Below are 25,832 nucleotides of genomic sequence, written 5' to 3' on the forward strand. Positions count from 1 at the left end.
GCCAGGACGATTTTGTTCTGGCTGCTCTCTGGAAGTTCTCTGCCTAGCAGACGACAAAAAGAGGCTACGGTGGCTAGATGGGTAGGTGTGCCTAAAGCCCGGCGGTGGCGCGTGGATGGAGGGGCTTTAATAAGTTGTGCCGACCGGCGCGTCTGGAGCGTAGTTCACTGCTTCTCCGCGTCATGGCACCAAATTGGCGCTGCGGTCAGTATAACGGTGCCGCAGCGCGCGTCGTCTGCTACAGGTGGCAGACGGCGCGCAAGAAAAGAAGCCCGCATTGGACTAGTTGTATGTCGTCTGTTTGTGTCAGCTTGAAAGGTGAAGAGCTCCGGGTCTCGCGTACTGTTTGAAAGTTCCTAAGAGATGTGCAATGTTCCTCGCCGGAAAAATAACCGACGAGATTAGCGGCGGTATCGCTCCCCCAAAGAAGACCACCAAAGACACTTACTGCTTCGCTCCGAACTGCAAGTCTGGTTCTAAATCTCTGAGAAAGAGGCATAAAATGGACTTATTTTCGGTGCCAAAAGACCCTGACCTTTTTAGGAAATTGGAACTGGCCCTTCATCGAGCGGACAAGCAACTGCAGCCGACATCAGTTGGGTGCGAGCGACACGTTCAAGAACATTTTCCCTCAGCGCGATTTCACCCATGTGGTCAACGGAGAGGTTGACCTGATTCCAAGGGAGCGTCCATGGCTTATCAACGATGCAGTACCATCAATTCTGCCAGGTGCTCCTGCTTACCTCTTTAAATTTAAGTGATGCCAAAAAAAAGGAAAACGAAAAATTCTTTGGGGCTGCGATCACAACAGGTGATTAAGACAGCAAGCTGTTCTGAGAATGCGGAGAGATCCCAGGAACGAGATGTTAATGAAGCCTGTGCAAATGCTGACGACAACTTTCAGTTTTCTACACCTACGCTTTCCGAGATCATCAGCTCGTGTGTTCTGCTTCACGGCCGCTGGACTCGGCATTCAGTGGAAGGTACAACGGCTGCCGCGTTTTTTGTTTGCGCAGGGGTGGGACTCCTACGCCAATTGCGCATTTTTGACACAGACGCAAATTTCTGCGCAATACACAGAAAATTGACCGAAATTGCGCCACGCTGCGCCTGAACAGCTTCGGCAGTGGCCGCGAACAGCGAGCCGATTCGTTCTCCGAAAAAGTGTGCAGCCATTCACATTGCGCAGAACGCGTGACGGCACCTCCCGCAGAGTTTCTCGTAATTTTCGCGCTTGTAACACTGGACTTTTCAGCGCTTCCGGCAAGTGGCAGGGGCGTGCGCGGCCACTGCCGGCTGTTGTCGCTGCTGTCGGAACGGCTAGGGTGGCTGCGCGTTTAGCATAGAGTTACTATAACCAACTCTAGAGGAAAAGCTGTCCATAGCGCCCATGTATTGAAACCGGGAACCGTAAGGGCGCTGCCATGTTGCTACCCTATGCAGGCGCGCAAGCGCAAACGGCGAGTGCGATTCAGACGAGGCACGCGATCAACGCGTTCCCGAGCCTCCGTCAGTACGGTAGCTTGATCTAGTTAAGGCGCCTGCAAACGCAACCTTTTAGACACCGTCAATTTTACATCGAAATTTTCTAAATAGTCATCCGATCTTTCTGAAAAATGTACGTGTTGTAGCTTGGGACCGGGTTAGAACGTACTTCATTATCGAGGTGCACACTGGCAGCCTCAACTCAACAACAAGAAGAGAACCTACAACGATACTCGAGCGCGTATATAAGCACTGGCTATCTCTCGGCGCATGCGCAGCCAGCACTAGTTTGTGAGCCCACAATTTATGACACGCGATTGTCTTATCGCATGACGGATGACGTCACAACACTTCCTTCACGCACAATTGTAGAAATTATAAGTCAGGCGATCAGGTGGGCGCCGCTCCCTTGTGCTCTTTCGTAATGGTAACGGCTGCTCGTGATTGCCTGGACGCAATGAAGCCGTTACTGGTGACGACGACTCCGGGCTTTGGTCTCTCGTCGGTGTAGTATCGGTGACGTCAGATGCATGTGGCAGTTCCACTTCAGCCACTGGGTCATGTCGTACCTTTGGCTCGATGTTCCATGGTCGCAGGTGGTCCGCGTGCACGAACCGCACTGTGTTTCGCACTTGCACTAGATATGTCGAAGATGACTTTGCACGCGTCACTTCTCCAGGCCACCAGTTCACCACTTCTCCGTGCACGCACAGAACGCACCAGAACTCGATCACCCACAGCAAAAACTCGCGGCGGACCTCTGCGCATATCCGCAGATGTTTTTATTTTTGTGGTCTTAGCGCTCATCGCATCTTTTACGTCTGGGCGCAGCAGCGACAATCGGGTCCGCAGCTTCCTTCGTACACATAATTCCGCAGGTGTTCTTCCCGTGATAGTGTGAGGCGTTGTCCGATAACAGAATACAAAGTTATCTATTCTGTGTTGAAGCGATCTATTATTGTCATTTTCTGCGTCTTCTAGTACCTGTTTGAGAAGCTTTTTTAGTTGTCTGAACGGCGCGCTCCGTCGCACCGTTAGACTGCGGCGTCAGTGTGTGCCTCACACCATTAGCTTGAAGGAAGCCTTTGAACTCAGCGGCTCGAAACTGCGGCCCGTTGTCCGTCACTACCTCCAGAGGAAGGCCATGCGCCGCGAACCAAGAACGCACAACCTCAACCGTCTTCAAGGCGGTTGTTACCTTCATGATCTTAATTGCCAACCATTTGGAATACGTGTCAATAGCGAGAAGAAATGCCATCCCTTTTTCTTCGGCGAAATCTAAATGCACTCGTTCCCATGGATTTTGACATACCTGCCATGACGACAAAGGTACTGGTAACGCTGCAGGGAGAACAGTCTGGCATATTTCACATTTGTGCACAATGTTTTCGAGCGCCTTGTCCATTCCAGGCCACCATACTATTGACCTCGCTAATGCTTTCATTCGGGTTATTCCCAAGTGCTGTTCATGCAGCAATTGCAAAAGACCATTTTGCAAAGACTCCGGTATCACAACTCTGTTTGTCCATATAACGCACCCGTCGTCTACACTGAGGTCCAACCGGCGTATCCAGAATGGCTTTAGCTCCTCAGATACTGCTTTGGGCCATCCATGCCAAATCATGTCACGCACAGCCCTCAGCGCTCCACGCGTCCCATTTCCCGGCTGACATCATTTGATGTCAATGGCAAGTCATTTAGGGCCGAAAAGTAAAAGATTTCTTCACAGGTGCTGCCTGTGTCGGGCAGCGGTAAACAAGACAATGCGTCTGCATGCTGGATGGCTGTTCCTGGCTTGTGTTTGATTCTATAGCTGTAGTCGGCCAAAAATTTTAACCAGCGATGCACTCTTGCAGTGGCCACTGCACTGCCCTGCCGTTTAGGATCAAACAAACTTGTCAAGGGCTGGTGATCGGTTATTATATCAAAGGGTCACCCGTAGAGGTACTTGTGAAATTTTTTTACAGCAAACACAATACTAAGTGCTTCTTTTTCAATTTGTCCATAGTTACGTTCGGACGCAGACAACGACCGTGAAGCAAAAGCAACTGGATTTTCGTCACCGTTTACCACGTGCGATGGCACTGCACCTAACGCATAATCAGATGCGTCACTTGTAACCCAAATTTCTTTTTTTTTTACATCATAGATTTGCAGCACACTTTGATCAGTCAACATTTCTTTGCATCTTCGGAATGCCTTATCACAATCACGTGACCAGTGGTAGTTCGTAGCATTGGTCTTGGTATTGCACCTTTACATCCATGACGCCTACAGTATGGACTGCCGTGCCATTGTAGGGGGCTAATTTGACATTTGCTTGTCTGCAAGAGGCATTCGGAAAGTGTTTCGCACACTATTTCTGACATTACTGACACTGCTGCGCCCGCGTCAAGTTCCACGGGTATCACTTTATCATTTATCAAAACCTCGAGTAAAATAGCGGGCGCGCCTTCCTTTTGGTTCGTGTGACATAAAGTGAGTAGTTCGTTGTCGAACTCTTCGCTCTCTACACTGTGGACAAGCTTAAATTTGCACATTTTGGCAACATGACCCTTTTTCGTACACTTATAACAGGTACTGTTCAGAAATCGGCAACTCACGGGTGAATGCTGTCCTCCGCATCGATGACACATTCTTTTCGTTTCTTCTTTCGCTGACCACTTTGCTTTTGCGAAGCTGGACTGGGCCGGCGCTTCTTTCGTTAGGGCTTTGCTTTGTTGCGCGACTTCCTGTTGCCAGTGGATGTCTTCCGTTTCTGAAGGCGCTCCTTTGGCATTGGTTTGCAGCATTTCTTTCGTGTCTTGCGTCGCTGCTTCCATGGCTATGGCTACGCTGCACGCGCGTTCCCATGTCACTTCGTCATCTGGCGTTGCCAACAGCCTGCACCGTACTCCCTCGGTACGTAGCCCAGCAAGGAGCTGGTCCCGCAGAGCTTCCGGCAAAAAGGTGCTGAATTCGCAGGTTGCAGCGAGTTTCTTCAATTCGACTATGAAATCTGCGACGGTCTCATGCGGTTGTTGCTTTCGCTGGTGAAACCGATACTGTTCCGTGACGATGGAGCGTTTAGGAGCGTAATGCTTCTTCAGAACGTCCACGACTTCTGTGAATGACGCCTTAGTTGGTGTTTCAGGCAGCAGCAAACTCCGCAGCGTGACGTACGCATTCTCACGGATAGCCGTTAAGAAGACCGGTAGCATCTTGCCTTCAGCTATGTCATTGGCCGCGGCAAATGCTTCGAACCGCTCCAGGTACACCTCAAAGTTGCCGTCATCTGGATGGAACTACGGTAGCTTCCCAACAGTGATCGCCATGCTTCCGTTTGGACTGGTTGTGGTGGCCATCCTAGAAACACGGCGCGGATCCCATCCTCGTCGCCAGTTGTTGTAGCTTGACACCGGGACCGGGTTAGAACGTACTTTATTATCGAGGTGCACACTGGCAGCCTCAACTCAACAACAAGAAGAGAACCTACAACGATACTCGAGCGCGTATATACGCACTGGCTATCTCTCGGCGCATGCGCAGCCAGCACTAGTTTGCGAGCCCACAATTTATGACACGCGATTGTCTTATCGCATGACGGATGACGTCACAACAGTACGTCATTAACTTCAAACGTCCCTGCATACGTGCTACGTGTAAGAGCTTGCTTTTGCATAATATTGCACTAATCTTCAAACAGTTTGTATTTACCCACCTGCTTGGACCCAAGGGTCCGCAGTATCTAATAAATAAATATGTTGAATATTTTAGTGCCACAAGAATGAGTCGTAGCAACATGGCGGTGCTTATGCGGTTCTCACTTTTTTTTTCGACGAGCTTTTCCTCTAGAGTTGTTTAGATTGCACTTTGTGGGCCGAGCGGCGCAGCGCTCTCTAGCTGAGGTGCAAAACAACAAAAAGTAGGCTGAGCGCGCTGCGAGCGAACTAGATATTTCGGAGGCACGCGCTGCAGCGGGTTGTAACATTCGTGGTGCTGGTCGCACTCTACGTTGGGGCCTGCAGATAAGATTGGCCGCTTGCCGCGATATCTTTTCTTTTTATTTTTGCCACACCCTGATTGGCTACGTAGCGCACAAAAAGCGCGTCGCTGCAAGAATAAAGGTGATTGTCATCCTGGCACTGCGTGGGTCGTGTGTTCCTTGGGCCGGTCGTCTTGCCACTCTCGGCGTCGAGCCGCCGAATACGTAACAGGGTGAAGCGGGCGGGCGTCTGTGTCACCAAGGCAGGTACAACAAAACTATTCCAATCTATCTTTATGCCCATATGGGCAAGGCGGGAGCCGTTTTCACCTATCACGAAGGGCTAATGGCGGATTTGGAATAAAAAGTCGCAGTATCGCCCTAAAGGCGAAGCATCGATTGCGATAGCAAATTAGACAGCTATAAGAAGCAAAAATAGTAGTTTTATCGGCCGTATAAATTTCTAAACATGTGTTCTCACTAAATTAACAAGCATATGGTGCCACGCGTGCAGAAGCAAACATGTACACATCTCACTCGATTACCGCAGAAACTCGCCGGGAAAACGCTGGAGTGAGCAAGCGCGTTGCAAGAGCGACCGAATTCATCTTTGTGCGGCCTTGCTTCAATGCGAACTAAGCGGTGAAAAACAGTGCACACGAAGCTATCAGCACTCGCACAATGTCCCGATCGCAGATCGCTTTCAAGATAGGGCCTGCGCGTCCGCGCCATACGCAGCAGCAGCAGCCGCAGTAGAACGACCCCACTCCCCGGTGCCTGGCGCGCGATGGGAGACGGTGCGCTTCGTCCCCGCTTTCCTTTGTCGCGCGCGTGAGATTGAGCCGCCATCGTCGGCTTGCCACTGTGAAGCATGGAACAACTAAAGTGGAACAATGAAATATTTAAGCCATATATACATATTCATTTTGGCTAAGCAAAGACACAAACCTAGTCAGCATGCCTGATTTTTTTCTTTCTTTTTTTGAGAACAGCTGCAGGAAGTATGCACGCACTTTTTTCGGTCTGACAAAATTTTACATTAGGTCGACAAGGCATGAAACCGTTTTCATCATTTTTTACGATTGCCCGATAATTCGGATAATTCGAAGGCCCCTTCCGCATAAGCAACATCCGTCAGGGACGACCTCTTTGCACAAAAAGGTCTTAGAGTTAGGATAGGCAGCAAATTGCCCAAGAGTTGCCGTCTTCCTTTTCCACAAGGTACTATTATGGCAAATATCATGTGGCCTAAACAAATATAGAGCTTGCTAAAGATATGTAAAGACTGTCATGTATGCCAAAATTAAAAACAAGAGTGTGAACTGCTTCGAACTGAAACCGACAGAAACGCAAGGAAAATCAAAGCTTCTGCAAGCAAAGCTTCCATTGAAGTTGCCAGTGGCGCCACCTCTTGGATGCGACGCTGACTGCGTCAGAGGAGCGGCTGAGTAAGCCCACTGCCCCCTTCTAGTACACTGTAACTAAATCCCCACCAGAACACACCAGTGTTGCCAGATCTCGTCTTGTGCGGTTCCCTAGATTTGCGAGGCGGAGATGTCCCTAGGGAAGTCACGCGACAGCGTGCCGCGCTCGCCTTCTTACCACCTCCCCCTCCTCGTACGTGCGTGCGCCAGATTTCAACGTGTGTGCACGCAGGAGATGAACGTGGGTGCAAGGTTTACGCTTGCAGCTTATTCTGAAGAGAAATGAAACTTTGTTGCATTTATTTATGAGAAATCTGTTAGCACGTGTTACGACAGGGTAGGTGAGCCTCAGCTAGCCGACTGGCCACGGCCGTCTGGTGTTGAGCGATCGGGCAGTGACGAGACGCTCTCTCGACTCGTTCTTGACGCCTTTTATGCGCCCCCCCCCCCCCCATTCTTAAAATTATTTTCTTTTACGTCAGTCACTGTCGCACTCTTCAACATTCACCGGATTTTTTTAACGGCGTGGCGGCGCCTAGCATTCCTACATTTGTTTCTGCATAGAATTCAAAGCCATTCACCTACCTGCCCTCCCACCTGTTTGTTGTGGCGGTTTCTTAGCTTCCCTGGCCCAGCCCACCCGTCCGTGAAATTGCAACAGTCGCCTTACTTTTTCGACCTGCCACGCGGACTTCCCGTAGCTCTAACCGGCAACAGCTTACTGGTTCAAGAAAACGGAAACATCATGTTTCTAACGTGACTTTTTTGGAATCATGAGGTTAGTGGGCGCACAGATGTGAACAGATTGCGCAATTTGAGAACATAGAAAGAGCCTGAAGCTTTACCGCGGAGCGAACTAAATTTCTGGTCAAATAAACACACACACAGGTTAATGCGACTAACCGATTCCTTATCACGCACAATCGACCACTTACATAAACAGAAAGGGTCAACAATCGTCGCCACCAAGACGATTCATCCAAATGATCGCAGATGCCACACAAGACATAAGGCATCGCCGAAGATGAAGTTGTTGACAGTCTTAACAATCTACCCGTGAATTCATGTGAGCGCTCGCGAGATAACGCAATCCTGGCTAAAACAAACAAACACAGAAAATATCATAAACAGAACAATGCGCATAGGCGGGTCCATCATTAATCATATGGGCAGCAGTGAAAAAATATGCACAGTGAGTTTCACTTCACCTGTTCAACTGGTCGTCTTGACTAGGGAATGTCGGCCTCCATTCTGGGCACATGAAAGAGCTAGTTTTGGTGAGCAGCCCAGAGTTGCCAGCTTGATGTTTTCTATACCGCCAACCTTGGGCGATGTTGCGGTCGGTATTTAGTCTCGCGCTCCGGTGTTAGCCGGAAACTCGTTTCGCAATATCACCTGCACGCGTCAGCTCCCGGACGGAGCTGGCGGATAGTTCGAGAAGGGGGGAGGAGTGTAGCTGTTTCGTGACTGCCGCAGCGGCGCGCCGCCGGTTGGTGTGGCCGCCCTGCCGCAGCTTCGTTTTGCCGCCGGCGGCGCGGCGCGCAGCGTTTTGCCGCTAGTGTGTACGTTCCATAATGGCACGTACACACTAGCTGCAAAACGCGCGCGGCGCGCCGCCGCCGGCAAACCGCAGCAGCGGCAGGGCGGCCACACCAACCGGCGGCGCGCCGCTGCTGCAATCACGTGACAGACTAGACTCCTCTCCCCTTCTCGAACTACCCGGGAGCTCACGCGTGCGGATGATAGTGCGAAACGAGAAACAAGCGGTCGGGCGGGTCCGCATGGCACCAGTTTCCCGCGCACACGTCACGGAAGCGGGCCGCTCTCATTGGTCTCCTTCATCCGCGGCACGCGGCAAACCGCAAAAAATGGGTCCAGGAGCGATCCCTGCCGCGACAACAAAAACCCGTTTCGCGGCTGCTATCGCGGCGCGCGTCTTGCCGCCGGCGGCGCGCCGCGTGCGTTTTTCCGCTAGTGTGTACGTGGCATAACACAACAAAGCAAGGAGTAGACGCACCCTAATGCCACGTACACACTAGCGGAAAAACGCGCGCGGCGCGCCGCCCGCGGCAAGATGCGCGCCGCGAAAGCAGCCGCGAAACGGGTATTTGTTGCCGCGGCAGGGATCGCTCCTGGACCGATTTTTTTGCGGTTTGCCGCGTGCCGCGGATGAAGGAGACCAATGAGAGCGGCCCGCTTCCGTGACGTGCCCGCGGGAAACTGGTGCCATGTGGACCCGCCCGACCGCTTGTTTCTCGTTTCGCACTATCATCTGCACGCGTGAGCTCCCGGATAGTTCGAGAAGGGGAGAGGAGTCTAGTCTGTCACGTGATTGCCGCAGCGGCGCGCCGCCGGTTGGTGTGGCCGCCCTGCCGCTGCTGCGTTTTGCCGCCGGCGGCGCGCCGCGCGCGCTTTGCCGCTAGTGTGTACGTGCCATTAGGGTACGGCCACGCTAGCGGCAAAGACACGCGGCAAAAACTCGCGTCAAGAACGCGTGGCAACGCGTCATGCCGCGCGCGGCAAAAGCGGCAGGAATCGGTGGTTTTGCGGCGTGCCGCGCGAAATGGGTTCGAGACCCATTTCTGCGGCAAATGCCGCGTGGCGCGAGATGAAGAACCAATCAAGAGCGACGAGGGTGACGTCACGGGGCCATCACAACCGGACCGCCGCCGGTCCGCGCCGGGTTTTCAATCGACGATCGTCGTCTCTCGCATGAAACAACGAGCGCTCGCGGTGTTGCTCGCGCGTTCGGAGAGCGCGAGAGATCTTGGGTGCGATTTTGTACGCGTTCCAAAATGGAACGGAGGCGTTCCGTTCCATCGAGCCGCACACGATTGGTCAATTTGAATCGTGACGAACGCCATGACGTCAATTGTGACGTGAACCGTGACGTCTTACTGCTGTCAATCATTCCGTGTCGTCTGCTAACGGACGAACGCAACGGAACGGTTGCCGAGTCCGTCCGTTTCGATAGAACGGATTAGAACGGCTACCAGACGACTTGGATTGGATTAAAACGTAAGCCCTTGGGACAGTTATCCTCTTCTGTATCCGGTTCAATCCAAATCGGCAGTCTCAACAGTTGGAGAAAATGGCGTTTCCTTTCTCTGCCGTGTGTTTTCGTGTCGCCTGTGCGGCTGCTGCAGTCGCGCAGAGACGACGACCCGAGGTAGATGATGCATTTGAAGAGCTGACGGAGGAAGAGTTCCGGCAGTATTTTCGTCTGTCCAAACGAACAGTGCGTACCTTGTGCGACGAGCTTGACCCCATCATTGGATGCCAGCGAGCCAGTGGCCTTTCCACTGAAAGGAAGGTGTTGTGCGCGCTGCGATTCTTCGGCACCGGAAGCTTCCAGAGGAGCGTTGGTCGCGAGGAGCAAATTGGCGTGGCGCTGTCGACCGTGAGCAACACCATCCACGAGGTGACGGAGGCCATCATTTCCGTGTCTGCCCGGAAAAAGTTGGTGGACTTCTCATTGACACCGGCTGCCAAGGATGAGGCAAAGGCGGCGTTTGCGCGACGCGGTGCCATTCCAGGCGTGCTAGCGTGCGTCGACGGCACGCTGATCGCCATTATGAAGCCAGAGGGACTCAGCCCGGCCGACACGGCGAGCTTCATGTCGAGGAAGGGTTATTACGCCCTAAACGTCATGGTCGTAAGTACCATTGGAAGGTTTACTTCAAACTGTAGCTGCCAATTTTACTCGCCCTTTTATCGTTCAGTTTAATGTCGAAGCTTGCATAACTAGTAATGTAACGGTTAAAAGAGGATACGCGGGGAGCTGTGTACGAGCTCGTTGAAGTCTGAGATGTCAGCGGTAATGATGAGTGCCATGTGTTTGTGTACATGAGCCGTTTGCCGTTCCAAAATTGTGTTTTCGTTCTGGCGTGCATACACAATGGAGTTGTGAATTTTGGAGGTATTAAGGAAAATGGGCAGCAGTCGTAGCAGAAATCGATACAGGAAGGTACGATGGAAGCATTTTGAACACGGAAGTATTTGCATCCATTGCACCTGCTGGCTTTGGCGTGCATGGGTGTTGTTGCGCAATATTGTGCCTCAAGTTTTCATTTAGCTATCAATCAGTGCAAACCATAGGCGTGAACACAACGAGGGGGGGGGGGCGCATTGCCCCCCCCCCCTCAATTGCAAAACCCTGTCCACGCCTATGACTAAAACAGTGTAGCGGCTTGTACCAGCGTACATGCATGTATTGTTTTCTGCATATGAATGGCAAAAAGGGATTTCGAGCATATCTGCAGCGCTATTTTATATTGGTCCCCATTGCAGGTGTGCAACGCAGAACTTCGCATTCTTGTTGTTGATACCCGGTTCCCTGGTTCGTGCCACGACTCTTGGGTGTGGCAGCACAATCCACTGCGCGCACGCCTAGCCGCACAACTGCAGCCTGGCGAGTATCTGCTTGGTAAGTATTCGCAATGCGTACCCCTAACTAGGGCAGAGCACTCAGCTGTCATTTTTCTGTCACAGGAGACTCGGGATATCCCCTCGAGCCGTGGCTGCTTGTACCTGTACCTGGCAGTCATGCCGGCACCACCTCCGAAGGCCGCTACAACCGGGAGCACGCATCCATGCGCAATGTTGTGGAGAGATGTATCGGGGTGTTGAAAAGCAAGTTCCACTGCTTGCAGCACTTTCGGACACTGCTATACAGCCCCGATAGAGCAGCGCGAATCATTTACGCATGCGTTGCTCTCCATAACATTGCCTTGGACGCGGGCGACTGGTCATTGGACGATTATGGTGGGGAAGTGCCACCAGCTGAGGAGCCAGAGGAGCCTGGAGACAGCCACGTGCTGGCACCGCACGACGTGTTCCTCAGAGGAAGGCAGCAGCGCAGCGCCGTTGTCAACCTTTTCTGAAGGACACTGGAACAGTGAGTTTTCATAATACATAATTTATTGATACAAATTGCAGTGCCCTAGGCTATCACATGGCAGTGTTTGTACAGTGGAAAATATATTAAAGAATTTGTATACACATCAAGTGCACCTCCATACAGATGGCCAGTCTTCCTAATCCACAGATCCGACAGATTATGATAATTTAAACACTAACGAAGTAAAATTATACAAAGAATCCTTTAAAAAGAATGCAACAGCCGCGGACTCCAAAACATTTGTACCCTCTTCACTGTGCAGGAGTCTCCAAGGCTGCCACTTATTAACAGTGGTACTCGTGAAGCAGTCGTAAGGCCATGCGTTATGCCCCTTTATCTGTGAAGAACTGCATTTGCTGCTGCTCCCAAGCTAGCGTTATGTGCAATATGCACATCACAAAATGCTTCTTTCCTCGTCAAACATTATAAATACGATGCTACAGTTGTAAAGGCGATTATTAGGCACCAGCCTTTTGGACCGGCCATTAGTTCAAGGCCCGAGCTCTCAGCACGAGCGGTGTTTCTTGAGGAGAGCTTAGGAGGGATCGACCCACTAGAAAGGGCTGGAGAACATGACTCACTATGACATTCGTATCCTTAGCTACACAGCAGCTTGTATGTGTTGTGTGCATCCTATGATATGCAACTTGCTGTACATGTAGATGCAGCAGTTGTTACTTTCTACTCATGTGGTTGTTTTGCCATAGTTTGTGGTTACAGTAATGGGGAATTGGCACAAAGTACTTCTTTCCTAGTGCAACATGAAGTGGCAACATGAAACATGGTAGCAACGTTAAAGTGCAGCCTTTTCTTTAAATATCATATGAAATGGAAACATCGCTTGACTCATCATAGTCATGATAGACTTGATGGAAGCAGTACATATGATCGGCACTCTGCGCACATGGTCACCTGGTCACCATCAGAAAAAGGTTCGCACAATTTTCATAAAACACACCAGAATGATCGCAACCGCCACATCCTGTGCATTCGGACGCTCGGTGTACATTAGTAGGAACGAGGCAATATGATTGCTAGCCACCTCTTGTGCTAGGTGTATCAAAACTTCTGTGCAAGCATGAATACGCAGACAAGGCAAGCAAGTAAAGCGTAATGAATGCAGATTCAAACACACAAAAATATACCACTGTGTGTTGTGACATTACATTCGTCACATCATGTCCAGATAGGTAGACGTAAATTAATGTAAAAACACAAAAAATACAAAGGTCAACTTTATCACACGCTATGACTAGTACATCACGAACCTTGTAGTACAACACACTACACGTAGCAAAGCATGTGAGAACATTGGAGCATTAGCATCACTCAATTTGTTTTCACCACGGCACATAAAACTTGCAGTTACATTTAAGTGACCTTGGAAGAAAGTATGACTTTGACAGGTACGTCCGTTCCCTTCTCAGTGTAAAGAGTAACTGGCTAGAAGCATTCATTTCTCGACAGCAATTGTAATGCGATGCTAAACAACAGGTGAATCATAATTGTAGAAAGGTGAGTGCACTTGCCAGCTGTGATGAAACATAAATTACATACAACATGAATAATTGGCTCTGCCATCTCGCAGCACCCAGAACGTGTCACACTTGAAACTTATTCTTGCAATCACTCACTTGGAACGAAAACTAGAGGAAAACAGTCACCGGCGTGGTGAAATGATGATGGCCATATTCATTTGTGAAACTATGCAACCTGAAGAGTGACTAGTTTGGTGCTCTGAAAAAAGACCACATTGTAGTTGTTGCACCTTAGCCTCACTGTGCCGAAATGAAAATATCACAGTGCAAACACTATGCGGAAACGCTTCATAATGAGTGCAGTAAGATACAACACATAGTGAAGCAATATAAATATCACAGTACAAAACCCATACACAGAAATCTACAAGTACTTGTAATGATTCCAGTGTGAATGACTAGGCGCCTTCGAAATATGTAAATAAAAAAAGCACGCTGGCGTTGCAGCTGGATAAGCATAAATAGAAAGAAGCAAATACTACAGAACAAAAATGGACGCACGCATTTCGCCTTCCATCCAAAAAGTGCTCCTGTATCACTCGTACAAGGCAACAAGGAAACTTAAACACTAAAACTCAAAGTGAAGCAACAATTCATGCCTCAAATGAAACTTCTAAAACTCAAACAATAAATAAATTAAATAAACTGAACTCATAAAACACAATAAATGAATAAAATGAAATTGAAAAGTGAAAATAAACAATAAATTAATTCATCCTTTGTTGTTGCAGGCGCCCAGCTATGTCGCCTGCCATAGAGCGCACCTGCACCAGGATACCCTCCTGCGCCGCTGCCGTCCTCTCAGCCGCGACAGCCATCCTTTCTGTCGTGACAGCCGTCCTCTCTGCCGCGACAGCGATGCGGGTGGTTTGTTCTTCAATCCTCTGCAGCGCCTGGAATGAAGAATCGTGGTGGAACTGTTTGCATGAGTTGCTGATTACTCGCAACCAGCTCATGGCTGGAAGCTGCTGTTGTCAAGAATTGCAAGGTGCACAACAATTCCCTCCCTGTTGAAGAGTCACTGGCCTGATGGCATCCTTTGGCAGTGTCAAGCTCGTGTACAAGCTATGCCCTCTTCGTTTGGACAAAGACCTACTGGAACTACTCTTCTGTCATCTACTCAAATGCATCTCTTACCACCAAACAGCCCTTTTCAGGGCTAACCAACCTTTTGCCCGGCGGTTGATCGTTGGCAAGATACGATACCGAACCCTCAATACAACGCATATTTCTTGTTTACATCCCGAGTTGGTTTGTTCTTCAGATTCATGATTCACTTATGATAACAGAGTATAAAGAATATTTGTCTTTCGTGTAAAATGACACCAAACGATCTACCAACCTGGAGCATCTCGTCGCCCTGTTCAAGGCTGCGGGCGCACTGCGACGACATGGTTGTGAGGGTGTCCACCCGTCGCGGTCGCTGTCGGCGTGGTGGCCGTACAGGACGCTGCAACACTGAAAGCATGCATCATTTTCTACCAGTTGTACTGCATTTGATGGTATGCATAAAAGTTGCTATGGCCATGTTATTATTGGGCTAGTTCAATAAAATACGAGAGTTTATTTTCTCTTAACAGCTTGAGGATCAATAACTTACCAGGTGCAGCGGCCACCCTTTCTGAGTCCGATGCACCGCGTGGTGGATCCTCTGCCGCTGTAGAGTAAACACATTAAAAGTTTACGAACTGCACACACATTTGGCGATCATTCAAACACTCATTCTTCTGATGCTTACGTGTCGCCGTGCTCCTCACATCCGCAGCCTCGACGACGACCTCCATTGCAGCAGTGGGAACGTCGGCCTGCTGGAAAGTGTCATAACCGTGTCCCTTCACTATGTGGCTATTCGTTACACTGGCTATGTTACAAGTTTCGTACTACACATCTGTGGAAATAATCTGCAATTATTGAGTGCTTAATGGTTCCATGCATTACCATCCTCCTGCACTTGCCTGAATGCATTTTATTCCACTTAATCCCCCTTTTCCCGAAAGCGCCGCCAACTGAGATTCTAGTTGATTAACCTACCTGCTTTTCCATTCTCTCCTACGCTATTTTCCTGTTCACCAACAGTGTCGCGTTTCACTAAAGGTACCACTTGCAGATAATGGCAAACTCTAAGTTGGCACCGTTCAGGAACCCATGATATTACGGCGGCAGTGTGTTTACCTTTTGGTATAGGGGAGGTCGGCGACACCACGCAGGCGGACCATACCCGTCAAGTTCAGTACTCGGCCGTGGAAGCCGGGTGCGCGGCCCCCTCCAGTGTTTCTGAAAATACACACCAATGCCGAAGGACAAATCGCCCAGACCATTTGACGGTCACTCACCTTTGCACTTGGGCAATTGCGATGGCGTCGCGGCGGGCCTCGTAGACCTGTTTGCGCCACCACTCCTGCCATTGGTCCGCTGCTTTTACCACGGGCCCTTGCTCGTTTAGAACGTCGGCCAGCTGCTGCCACAGCCGTCGCCGGTCGCCAGCGGTGAAACCCGGCCCCAGCTCGCTGGATCTTGAAGCCAGCTGGGGATGCTGCTCCATAAACGAGAGCACAGTCTCCCGCTGGCCCTCGGAAACACGCGGTCCCTTAACAGGTGCGCACGCTGCGACGTTCTCCGCCATGGCTCTCCCATAGAATGAAGAACGGCTCTCCGCACGCAACAGGGCCGGTATTTTGTAGCGATGACTTTAAAGTAATAGTGCCTTTTCGCGCTTATCGCGCTTTGTCAGTGGTCAGAGCGACGGTCCGCTCGCGTTATCAACGGGATCAGCTGGCCGTGAGCGGTGGATGATAAGACTATTCCAAAATAAGACATCGCTACAAAATCGCGGCCCTGGGCCGGTATTTTGTAGCGATGACATTAAAGTAATAATGCTCTTTCGCGCTTTGTCAGTGGTCAGAACGACGGTCCGCTCGCGTTATCAACGGGATCAGCCGGCCGTGAGCGGTGGATGATAAGACTATTCCAAAATAAGTCATAAGACATCGCTACAAAATCGCGGCCCTGCTCGAATTAACCAGCCGCTTCAAAAGCCGCGCCCTTTGCTTGAAACGGAGTAGTGGCTAGCGCAACCGCTAAACGTTTCGCAAAACTGCGACACCATCTAGCGCCATTTCAAGACATTAACCGCAATAATATGTTTAAGTCGTTCCGCATTCCAAACTGAATCTTTGAAAACTAACACCAACATATTTTGCTACTCAGTCATAATAGTCAAATATTTCTCAACATGTTAGAAACGCTTCTAAGTATGTTATACGGTCCCTAAGCAGACGTCAAAAGCGTGACGCAGACGTCCACTTCGCTCATTGGCTCTTTGCTTCCTCTCGTCCTCGCGAACATGGCGGACCGCCTATTTCGTGACGTAAAGAACGAACCGCCTCCGTTCCATTTTGGAACGCGTACAAAATCGCGCCCCTCATCGCGCTGCCGCGCGGCGAGACGCGCGTGCCACGGTGGTCTCGCGGCAAGGCGCTGACGCGCGGGAACTTGCCGCCCGGGGCATGACGCGCGCGTTTTTTGCCGCTAGTGTGGCCGTACGCGAATGCCACATACACACTAGCGGACTAAATTTAGTCCCTATATAAGAAAAGTACCGCCATCCTTTGATAAACGCTGCTTCTCTCTCTCCTGTATCTCCGATTGGACGATGATAGCGCGCGCTTTTCACTTCTTTATATTTTCTTTTTTTCCGCCTCAGAGCCATGTTGAAAGTCCTCTGCGCAGCCGCAGTCGCAGGCGGCGGCGGCGGCGCGTGCCCGGCCTGAAAGCTTCATCGTGGACTTTCTAGGTGCGCCACCGTCGACTTGGCTTTCGCACGCAAAAAGTAAAGAAAAAAGCAAGCGCTTTAGGAGAGGAGGCGGCGCAGGAAAGAGTAGATGGCGGTACTGTTCTTATATAGGTTATTTATAGCGGACGCACGCGGCGCGCCGCCGGCGGCAAGACGCGCGCCGCGAAAGCAGCCGCGAAACGGGTTTTTCTTGCCGCGGCAGGGATCGCTCCTGGACCGATTTTTAGATGCAAGAGTATGTTATGCTCGGGGCGGTGTCCGCAGGTGTCCGTTCTGCGGCGTCCGCACCCATACTGCGCATGTGCAACTCTCCCTCATTCTCCTCTCCTACGCAGGTGTGCGCTCTCCTCCTCCCCTCTCCGCCACAGGTGCGGCGCAGCAAATCATTGCATATAACTCTCTTTCTGTCTCACTCTCTCCCTCTCTCTATGGGTAGGCCGGTAGGCGGCGCAAGTGTCGCGGCGCAGTATAAAGCGCGCGTTCGCTGTGCTTCCGTCATTCTCTCTCTCTGTGCAACGATGTGCGTAATGGCACGTACACACTAGCGGCAAAACGCGCGCGGCGCGCCGCCGGCGGCAAAACGCAGCAACGGCAGGGCGGCCACACGAACCGGCGGCGCGCCGCTGCGGCAATCACGTGACAGACTAGACTCCTCTCCCCTTCTCGAACTATCTGGGAGCTGACGTGTGCAGATGATAGTGCGAAACGAGAAACAAGCGGTCGGGCGGCTCCGCATGGCACCATTTCCCGCGCGCACGTCACGGAAGCGGACCGCTCTCATTGGTCTCCTTCATCCGCGGCACGCGGCAAACCGCAAAAAATCGGTCCAGGAGCGATCCATGCCGCGGCAAGAAAAACCCGTTTCGCGGCCTGCTTTCGCGGCGCGCGTCTTGCCGCCGGCGGCGCGCCGCGCGCGTTTTGCCGCTAGTGTGTACGTGGCATAACGCCATGAACAACGTCGGCGCTAGTTGCAGCGGCAGCACCACCGCCGCTAGGAATCACGTACGATCTCTAAATAAAGACGCAACAACTCCGTACAAACGTCTCCTCTCTTCTCAATACATTCTCTCACTCCAACTTTCATTGGGTTGTGTTGCCAAGTGAAATGAAACGGAAACTCGATGCGCACCCCCCGCGATGCTTTCGCATCCCACTATGGTTGCCCGTAGGGTGAGATGATGTGATTTCTTTGCGGTTTGCCGCGTGCCGCGGATGAAGGAGACCAATAAGAGAAGCCCACTTCCGTGACGTGCGCGAGGGAAACTGGTGTCATGCGGACCCGCCCGACCGCTTGTTTCGTACTCGTGTCCGGTGTTAGCTGGAAACTCGTTTCGCATTGTCATCTGCACGCGTCAGCTCCCGGACGCGTATTTCTATTTGCGCTCCCGTACAGCGCTCGACCGCTAGCGCCACGCTGCGCCGCTCGCGCGTACCGCGTTTCTAGGTGGTTGCTTTCGCCGAGGGCGCTCTAACGCAATCATATGGTTCGCATGCTTGCAGGCCTTGCAAGTGTGGCTGTTTGGCTGAGGGAGAAAGACGAAGACGCCGTTCTAAACGGTCGCGTTTTTGATGTTCTCCGCCACAAAGGATCAATCGGCATCAAGCCGAGGTACTGCACAGGTTTCTACCAGCAGTAATGATTATCGTATCGTCCTGCCTCGTCTGCCCTCCGGTAAGCTCGTCGCCGACTCCGTTTTTCTGCATGCAGACCTCGCTGGTCGTCCTTACCGGGCCCAAGACTTTAGAGATGCTCTCCGGAACGTTATCGATCTCAAAGACATAAGCTCGATTGGTCAATTTCAAATGTCACATGTGTGGATGGTGACTTGCAAGACAGCGCTAGCTAAAATCAAGCTAGTCACTTGTGGTGAATTTCTGGTTCGAGGCCGCCGCTGTGTTGTGATAGACCCTGAGCCTACAGAAGTTAAGATGAAGCTGTTATGGCTACCTGAACGCATGGAAGATATTTACATACATGAAGCACTTCAGTCATTTGGGAAGATTAAAGCCATATCTGCAGAAACTTGGAGGGTGTCCGATATGGAACAGATGCGCACACTTAATCGAGACGTCGTAGTGTCACTGGCGGATGGAGTTCGCGTCAGTGACATTCCGCATCTACTGACTGTTTGTGGCCTACAGAGCCTAGTACTCATTCCTGGCAGGCCACCGTTATGCCTACGCTGCCACAGAGTCGGGCACATTCGTCGACACTGCCGTACGCCACGATGCGAGGATTGTCACCGGTTCGGACACTCTGCAGAAGAATGTGTGGTGACATACGCCGGTAAACTACGGAACCGCACAAGACTACCCGACGATGCGTTGCAGGACCATATCATGGATGCTACTGAAGTCTTAGATGCAACGGGTGACCTTCCAGGTGCTGTGGTGTCTGACGCCAACGCTGTCGACAAGGCATCGGGAAGTGAGTGCACAGTCGCGGCGATATCTGAAGACAAGGCAGAAAATGCAGATATGACGCTCCACTGTGTGAAGGCAACGCCGACTGCTTCTGAGCCAATGGCGAGAGAACAGAATAACCTCAGTCGGGCTACTGCTGCAGAAACTTCGAAGACGGAACCGCCTAGTGCACAGCCCCATCTTACAGCACGCACTGCAGACGAACATGTCTGCACCGAAATACCTGCAACTAAGCGCCCTGCATCGTGCAACACGGTTACGAGTGAAGAAAGTGACTCAACAAGCGGTCCTAGACAGTCGCGTCGTCGGAGAACATCAAAGCATTCTGGAAAGTGCAGACGCTCGAGATCAAGGAGACCTGGAGTTGGTACGGGGGAGGATTCGCCTCCGCCTTCCCCGCCAGATCAACGCATGCAGTAATGAGGCATACCTTGTAGTCACCATGGCGCTGTCCCATCAACTTATTTTTGCAACGTTTAACGTATGTGGCCTCCGGTCCCGCCAGAAACAGGTGCAGCTACGCCGGTTGCTGTTCAGCAGACACTTTGACTTCGTAGCCGTTCAAGAAACGAACATAGACAGCGATGAGGACACTGAGAAGGCTTTGAAGCCATTTCTCTCTGTATTTCATGTATTTGTGTCACATGCTGTGGGCCTTTCGGCGGGCTGCCTTTTGTTTCTCAGGAAGAGTTTACCATATTCTGCTGTCGAATATAATGTTGACAGTGAGGGGCGATTTATACAATGCGATTTTATGTTGTATGGCTTGCCATGGCGCCTAATCAATGTATATGCCTTTAATGATGCACCGCGACGCATTAATCTTTTTGAGAACATAGCTACCTTACTTGACTGTGACCGTAACGTTGCGTTCATGGGCGATTTCAATTGTGTGTGCAATCGAAATGACCGTACTGGGCCTCGTCGTAGTGATAGGAGTGCTGAAGTGTTGTCTCTTATAGTTGAGAAGGCTGGACTGATAGACACAGGGGCATCGAGTAGCCTACCCTCTTATACACATGCACAAGGAAATACCCACACACGACTTGATCGCATTTATGTTTCATCGGCTCTTATATCCCCTGAAATGTCCTGTAAAGCAGAACCTGTTTCTTTTTCAGATCACTGCATTGTTACCACGCAGATTGGAAAAAACACTCGTTCAAATTTCAGACCGAACTGGGCGCTCTGAAAACTTAACTCTTCACTTGTGAATGATGGGGACTTCATTTCTCGTGTGCGGGTGGCACTCAAAACTTGTTTGGCTGCTGATACGCCTTTATTTGCCTCTTGGGAGCTTTTCAAACAAGACGTTCGGTCAATCGCGATAGAAATCGGGTCTGTGAGGTCGTTCTATAGAAAATTAGAAGAAAATACTTTACTGAAAAGTCTTAATAATCTCTATGATCTAGAATGTGAGGCACCTGGCTCTTATGTGGACGAAATTACTAAAGCTAAATGTGCACTTCAGGAATATGACGCAATACGCTACAGAGGTGCCCGTGTTCGATCGCGTAATAATCGTACATTACATTCTGAGGAACCCACACGTCAAACTTTACTTGATGAATACCGCAATGCAAAAAGCAGGCTAATACCAGATATTTATTCGAACGGGTCTCTGGTCTCTAATACAAAGGAAATAATGTCGGAATTTGAGTTTTACTACACGGCATTGTTTAACGCCCCTTCTGATAAACAAAATGATAATGTGGTAAGACGCTTTGTATCCTTTGTAACCCCTTTAACTGAAGAAGAGTGTTCTGTCATTAGTGGTTCTTTCACTCAACAAGAAATAGAATTAGCTATTGACCAATTACCGATATCAAAGACGCCGGGTCCGGATGGCATTTCTGGCGAGTTTTATAAAGCCTTTAAATTCCTACTTTCTCCCATGTTACTCAAGATTTTCAAACTTGCTTTTGATCTGGATACTCTTCCTCAGTCATTCACTAGAAGCCACACAGTGTTCATTCCAAAATACACCGACAGAGAGAAACTGCGGTCTGTTGAAGGCTACAGACCTATTACACTGTCTAATGTAGACTATAAAATTTTTGCAAAGGTATTATCAAACAGACTACAATTTGCAATGTCTATTCTTATTGGTTCTCACCAAACCTGCGGCCTGAAAGGCCGCTCAATACAAACAAACATACACATCACCCGTACAGTACTGGAACATTGTTCCAGTTCTTATGGTCAGCTAGCAATGCTACAAGTAGACTTAGCTAAGGCTTTTGACAGGGTTCGTCATTCTTTTCTCTTTTCTCTTCTCGAGCATGCTAACGTAGGCTCCGTTATATTTAAAGGTGTGAAATTGTGTTATAATGATTGTTCAACTCGTTTGATTGTCAATGGTCACCTGTCCAAGCCTGTGTCAATTCATTCCTCTGTGAAGCAAGGGTGTCCCTTGTCGCCATTGCTTTTTGCCCTTTACTTGGAACCACTTTGTTTAAACGTTATTCACTCTACTAATATTCATGGTTTCAGTGTTTTTGGAACAAAGGTGAAAGTGCTGGCATATGCAGACGACCTCGCTTTCTTTTGCACGGACAAGCCCAGTATCACAAATGTGGTGTCTAAAATAGAGGAATTTCGAGCAATTTCTGGTGCACGAATGAACCGTGCTAAAAGTTTGGGGCATTGGTTTGGCTCATGGATATTTAAACCGACATATTTTGCTGGCATTGAGTGGACTTGTCAACCACCAAAATACTTGGGCGTTCCATTGGATGCATATAAGTCAAGTGCACATTACTGGAGAGAACGTGTACCAACCCTAAGACGCTATGCCCAAACATTCGTTCCACATAATCTCTCAGTCTTTGGCAGAGCTAAAGCGTGCAACTTATTTTTGGCAACAAAACTCTTCTATGTGCTGCAAATAATTCATTGTTCCAGGGTTTACATACAGCAGTTTCACCGAATATTTGCAACCTTTATTTGGTCATCATCTTATGAGCCAATGAGGCGTGACAATATTTTCAGACCGGTTAGTGCAGGCGGTCTTGGCCTGGTTCACCTTTATGTTAGACAATTAGTGTCTCGTTTCGTCTTTTTTCGAGACTGTTCTCATCCATTACTTCGGGCATTCTTGCAAGTTAATCTCGTCAACGTTTTACCAAATTTAGTAATTTCGACAAATTTTGCTTCACATCCATATTTGCAGGGATTCATGCGTGAAGTGTGCCTCTCAGTGCGTTTTCTTGCAGTGAGGTTCTCAAATGAGTACTTATTCTCTATCTCAAGGAAAAATCTGTATAAAGATCTAATTGATATGCTTTTTAAACCTCCGTTATACCGATCGCTGTACATCGGCTTACCTGGAGATGACGTCCTTACACGGGTCTGTAAAATGCCTATTCCTCCTCACACTAAAACATTCTTCTTCAAAGTGCACACTGAAACGTTACCTGTTAAAACCTGGTTAAATCGGAAAGGAATCTTTGTATCTTCGTTAAACTGTCGTCTCTGTAATGTACCGGAAACCATAGAACACTGTTTTATTGATTGCAAGGATGCCATATTGTTTTGGGACGTTCTCCAAAGGACTTTAAAAAAGGATTTTGATATAAATGCTTATACAATACGATATCTGATACAACCTCAATGTGACGATGTGCCTTTTGATATGCTCCTGCTTATGGCGTTGCACAGTTTATGGAAAACTCGCATGCTAGATCGGAATGCAGAACCAATTGTATCTTCGAAGTCACATTTCATTCGGATGATTTCACAGCTGAAAGACTTTTATGATCAGAGAGACTCCCAACCAGACTGGTATCCGTTGTTGTTGAAGTGTATCCTTTTGCCTCCCTTTTAGAGAACTCTTACCGTAATAATTGTACTGTGAAGTGTTTGTTTTGTGCTTGTAGACGCGGCTGACTGTTTTGGCCGCTATGGAAATATCTTACGTATTCGTAATAAATACCATGAAAGAAAAAAAAAGTGGCTGTTTGGCTGAGTGGTTACGGCGCTCGCTTCGGGATGATGCGTGCGCGGGTTCGAATCCCGCCCTGGCTCGATTTCTTTCTTCATATCACGCTTTTCCTTTTGTTTTCCTCTTTGTTTGCCAGCGCGGTCGTTTGAACCCCGGCGCCACGGCGGAAGCCGTGGTGCCGGGCGCCGACGCGAAGCGGTGGTCGTTGGGGTGTTGCGGAGCGCAGCGTAGCAACGCCCCAAATAAAAAAATACTGCTCCTGTTCAGGTAGACTGCTCCCTCCCTGATAGTGAGATTATATTTCGATCATCAAAACAGTGATGCGTTTATTTAGGAATACCACCGATCCCCTAACAGCAGGCTAGTCACCCCTAACCCAGCGTGTTCTCCGTCAACGCCTCCTCCGTTCCAGCGGCGGCGGCTAGAAACATGGTATGCGCGAGCGGCGCAGCGCGGCGCCAGCGGTCTAGCGCTGTACGGGGGCTGAAATAGAAATACGCCTCCGGGACCGAGCTGACGGATAGTTCGAGAAGGGGGGAGAGAGGTTAGTCTGTCACGTGATTGCCACAGCGGCGCGCTGCCGGTTGGTGTGGCCGCCCTGCCGCTGCTGCATTTTGCCGCCGGCGGCGCGCCGCACGCGTTTTGCCTAGTTTTGCCTAAAGCCCCTATATACAAAAAGTAGCTCCATTCTTAGATCTTGCCGCCGCCGTGCTCACGCCGACGTTTCCTCCTAGCCGCCTCCTTTCGCCCCAGCCTCCTCCGCTCCCCCATTGGCTAATCCATGTCACGTGGAAGCACGCGTTGCGCTTTTGTATATTTTTTCTTTCCAGCGCGCTCCGACCGCCATTCTCGGGCCTGTGCGACGAAAGTGCTGTACGCACAAAGGGATCAAACGTGTTAGGGACAGGAACTTTGTTGTGATGGCAAGCTGCCGCGCCTTCAGTTGCCGCAACCGATAAGACGAGCGCAAAAGGCTTTTTTTATTTACCATCCGGCGAGCGCAAACGCTTGCTGCACACTTGGTATTTGCGCTGTCTCGCATCGTCGCGTTGCTACCATAGAGTAACATACAAGGATAAGAGAGGACACTTCCATAGGCCTCTGCGGCCGATTTTGGTTCGCAGCGCACCTAGCGGGTGTGTGGAATCTACACAAACTCAGGGATTGGGACCACAGGAAAACTGATCTCGAAGGCTATCTTCTGGTGTTTAGAAATATTACACGGCCTCCAAGATCGCTTCCGCGTGAGTGCTCGTCCCGGAGGCTCACGATGCACACGATGCCACTGTGTGTTTATGCAAAACATTTTACATGAACATGACAAGTGTTGGAAGAGACGAAACATTTTATTTTCAAGTCATATTCTCAGTAAGCACATGCGCACTTTTTTTTGCAACGTTCGATGAACGCAAGCACAAAAAGATGACATGTCTTGCATTGTGCACTGCACAATGCAAGACATGCCAATACATCTGCTATATGTTGAGAATAAATTTCACAAAAGGAATAAACAGGCCATATTATGAAAATCCTCACAAAACAGTAAAACTGCAGAAGACAGCATTAGCATTAAAGGAGTACTTGACACAAAAATTCGAAGTCGAGATAACTCGTGAGATCGATTTAGGTGGACACACACACATCGCCTACAAAATATCAGCGGCGAATATAGCTTAGAACATATTTAAAATCAATTTTAAAAGTACGTGCGCACAGCCACCCGCAAAGCGCAGCACTTCGCGACATTGACATCAAGGAAGGATTGTAAATAACCGAGAAAACGCTACGTCACCGTAACTACGTCACGAGTTTGCGCTGCCATTGGGGAGGAGCCGGCGAGCAAGTTTCTCGCCGCTCCGATCGTCCCGGTGCTTTTTTTTTTTTTTTTTTTTTTCTCCCTGGTCGAGACGCTGGCCTCGTTCGCCGCTGACGGCGGCACAAAAATCGGCTCATAACTCTTAGAGTAAGGTGACCTCGAAAGTGTGCATGTTATGAAACGTTGTGCGATATGGTTAATCGTTGGCGTGATTTTCGCTCGCAAGCGGTCAGCGCAGCCGCCGCAGCAATCGTCTCTACGAAGCGGCTCGCCTTGCTAACGTGTTTTCTCATGGCTACCAACGCGTCGGCAAAACTGATTGTACTGTCAGTTATGAGCGTCACAAATGTGCAGACGTTGATTGTGTTGACGAATATAGGTGCTTTGTTACGAGCTGCGGACGGATCGCAAGGGCCGTCGGCCCCGGATCAGACGGCCAGAGAGCTAGGCCTATACCGCTTCCCAGCGATCGCCAGCTCGCCTGTGGTGGATCGAATCAAAAGTGGTTGGCCACGTCTAATACGGTGGCGACTTCCGCCTGGAGG

At 49.9% G+C, this 25,832-nt stretch overlaps 1 protein-coding gene across 1 annotated transcript; it reads left to right on the top strand.

Moving 5' to 3' along the window:
* Positions 1-11,206: 11,206 nt before the first annotated feature.
* LOC119452924 (putative nuclease HARBI1) lies at positions 11,207-11,782 on the top strand. The gene is made up of 2 exons (XM_037714886.2): positions 11,207-11,299; positions 11,365-11,782. The coding sequence occupies exon 2, from the start codon at positions 11,466-11,468 to the stop codon at positions 11,754-11,756; it is 291 nt and encodes a 96-aa protein (XP_037570814.1). The 5' UTR covers positions 11,207-11,299; positions 11,365-11,465; the 3' UTR covers positions 11,757-11,782.
* Positions 11,783-25,832: the final 14,050 nt, after the last annotated feature.

Source organism: Dermacentor silvarum, chromosome 1 (genome assembly GCF_013339745.2).
Source record: "Dermacentor silvarum isolate Dsil-2018 chromosome 1, BIME_Dsil_1.4, whole genome shotgun sequence".
In the NCBI taxonomy this organism is placed as follows: Eukaryota; Metazoa; Arthropoda; class Arachnida; order Ixodida; family Ixodidae; genus Dermacentor; species Dermacentor silvarum.

Bases quoted from the DNA above. Each gene is read 5' to 3' on its own strand.
- LOC119452924 (XM_037714886.2), top strand. From the start codon at position 11,466: ATGCGCAATGTTGTGGAGAGATGTATCGGGGTGTTGAAAAGCAAGTTC.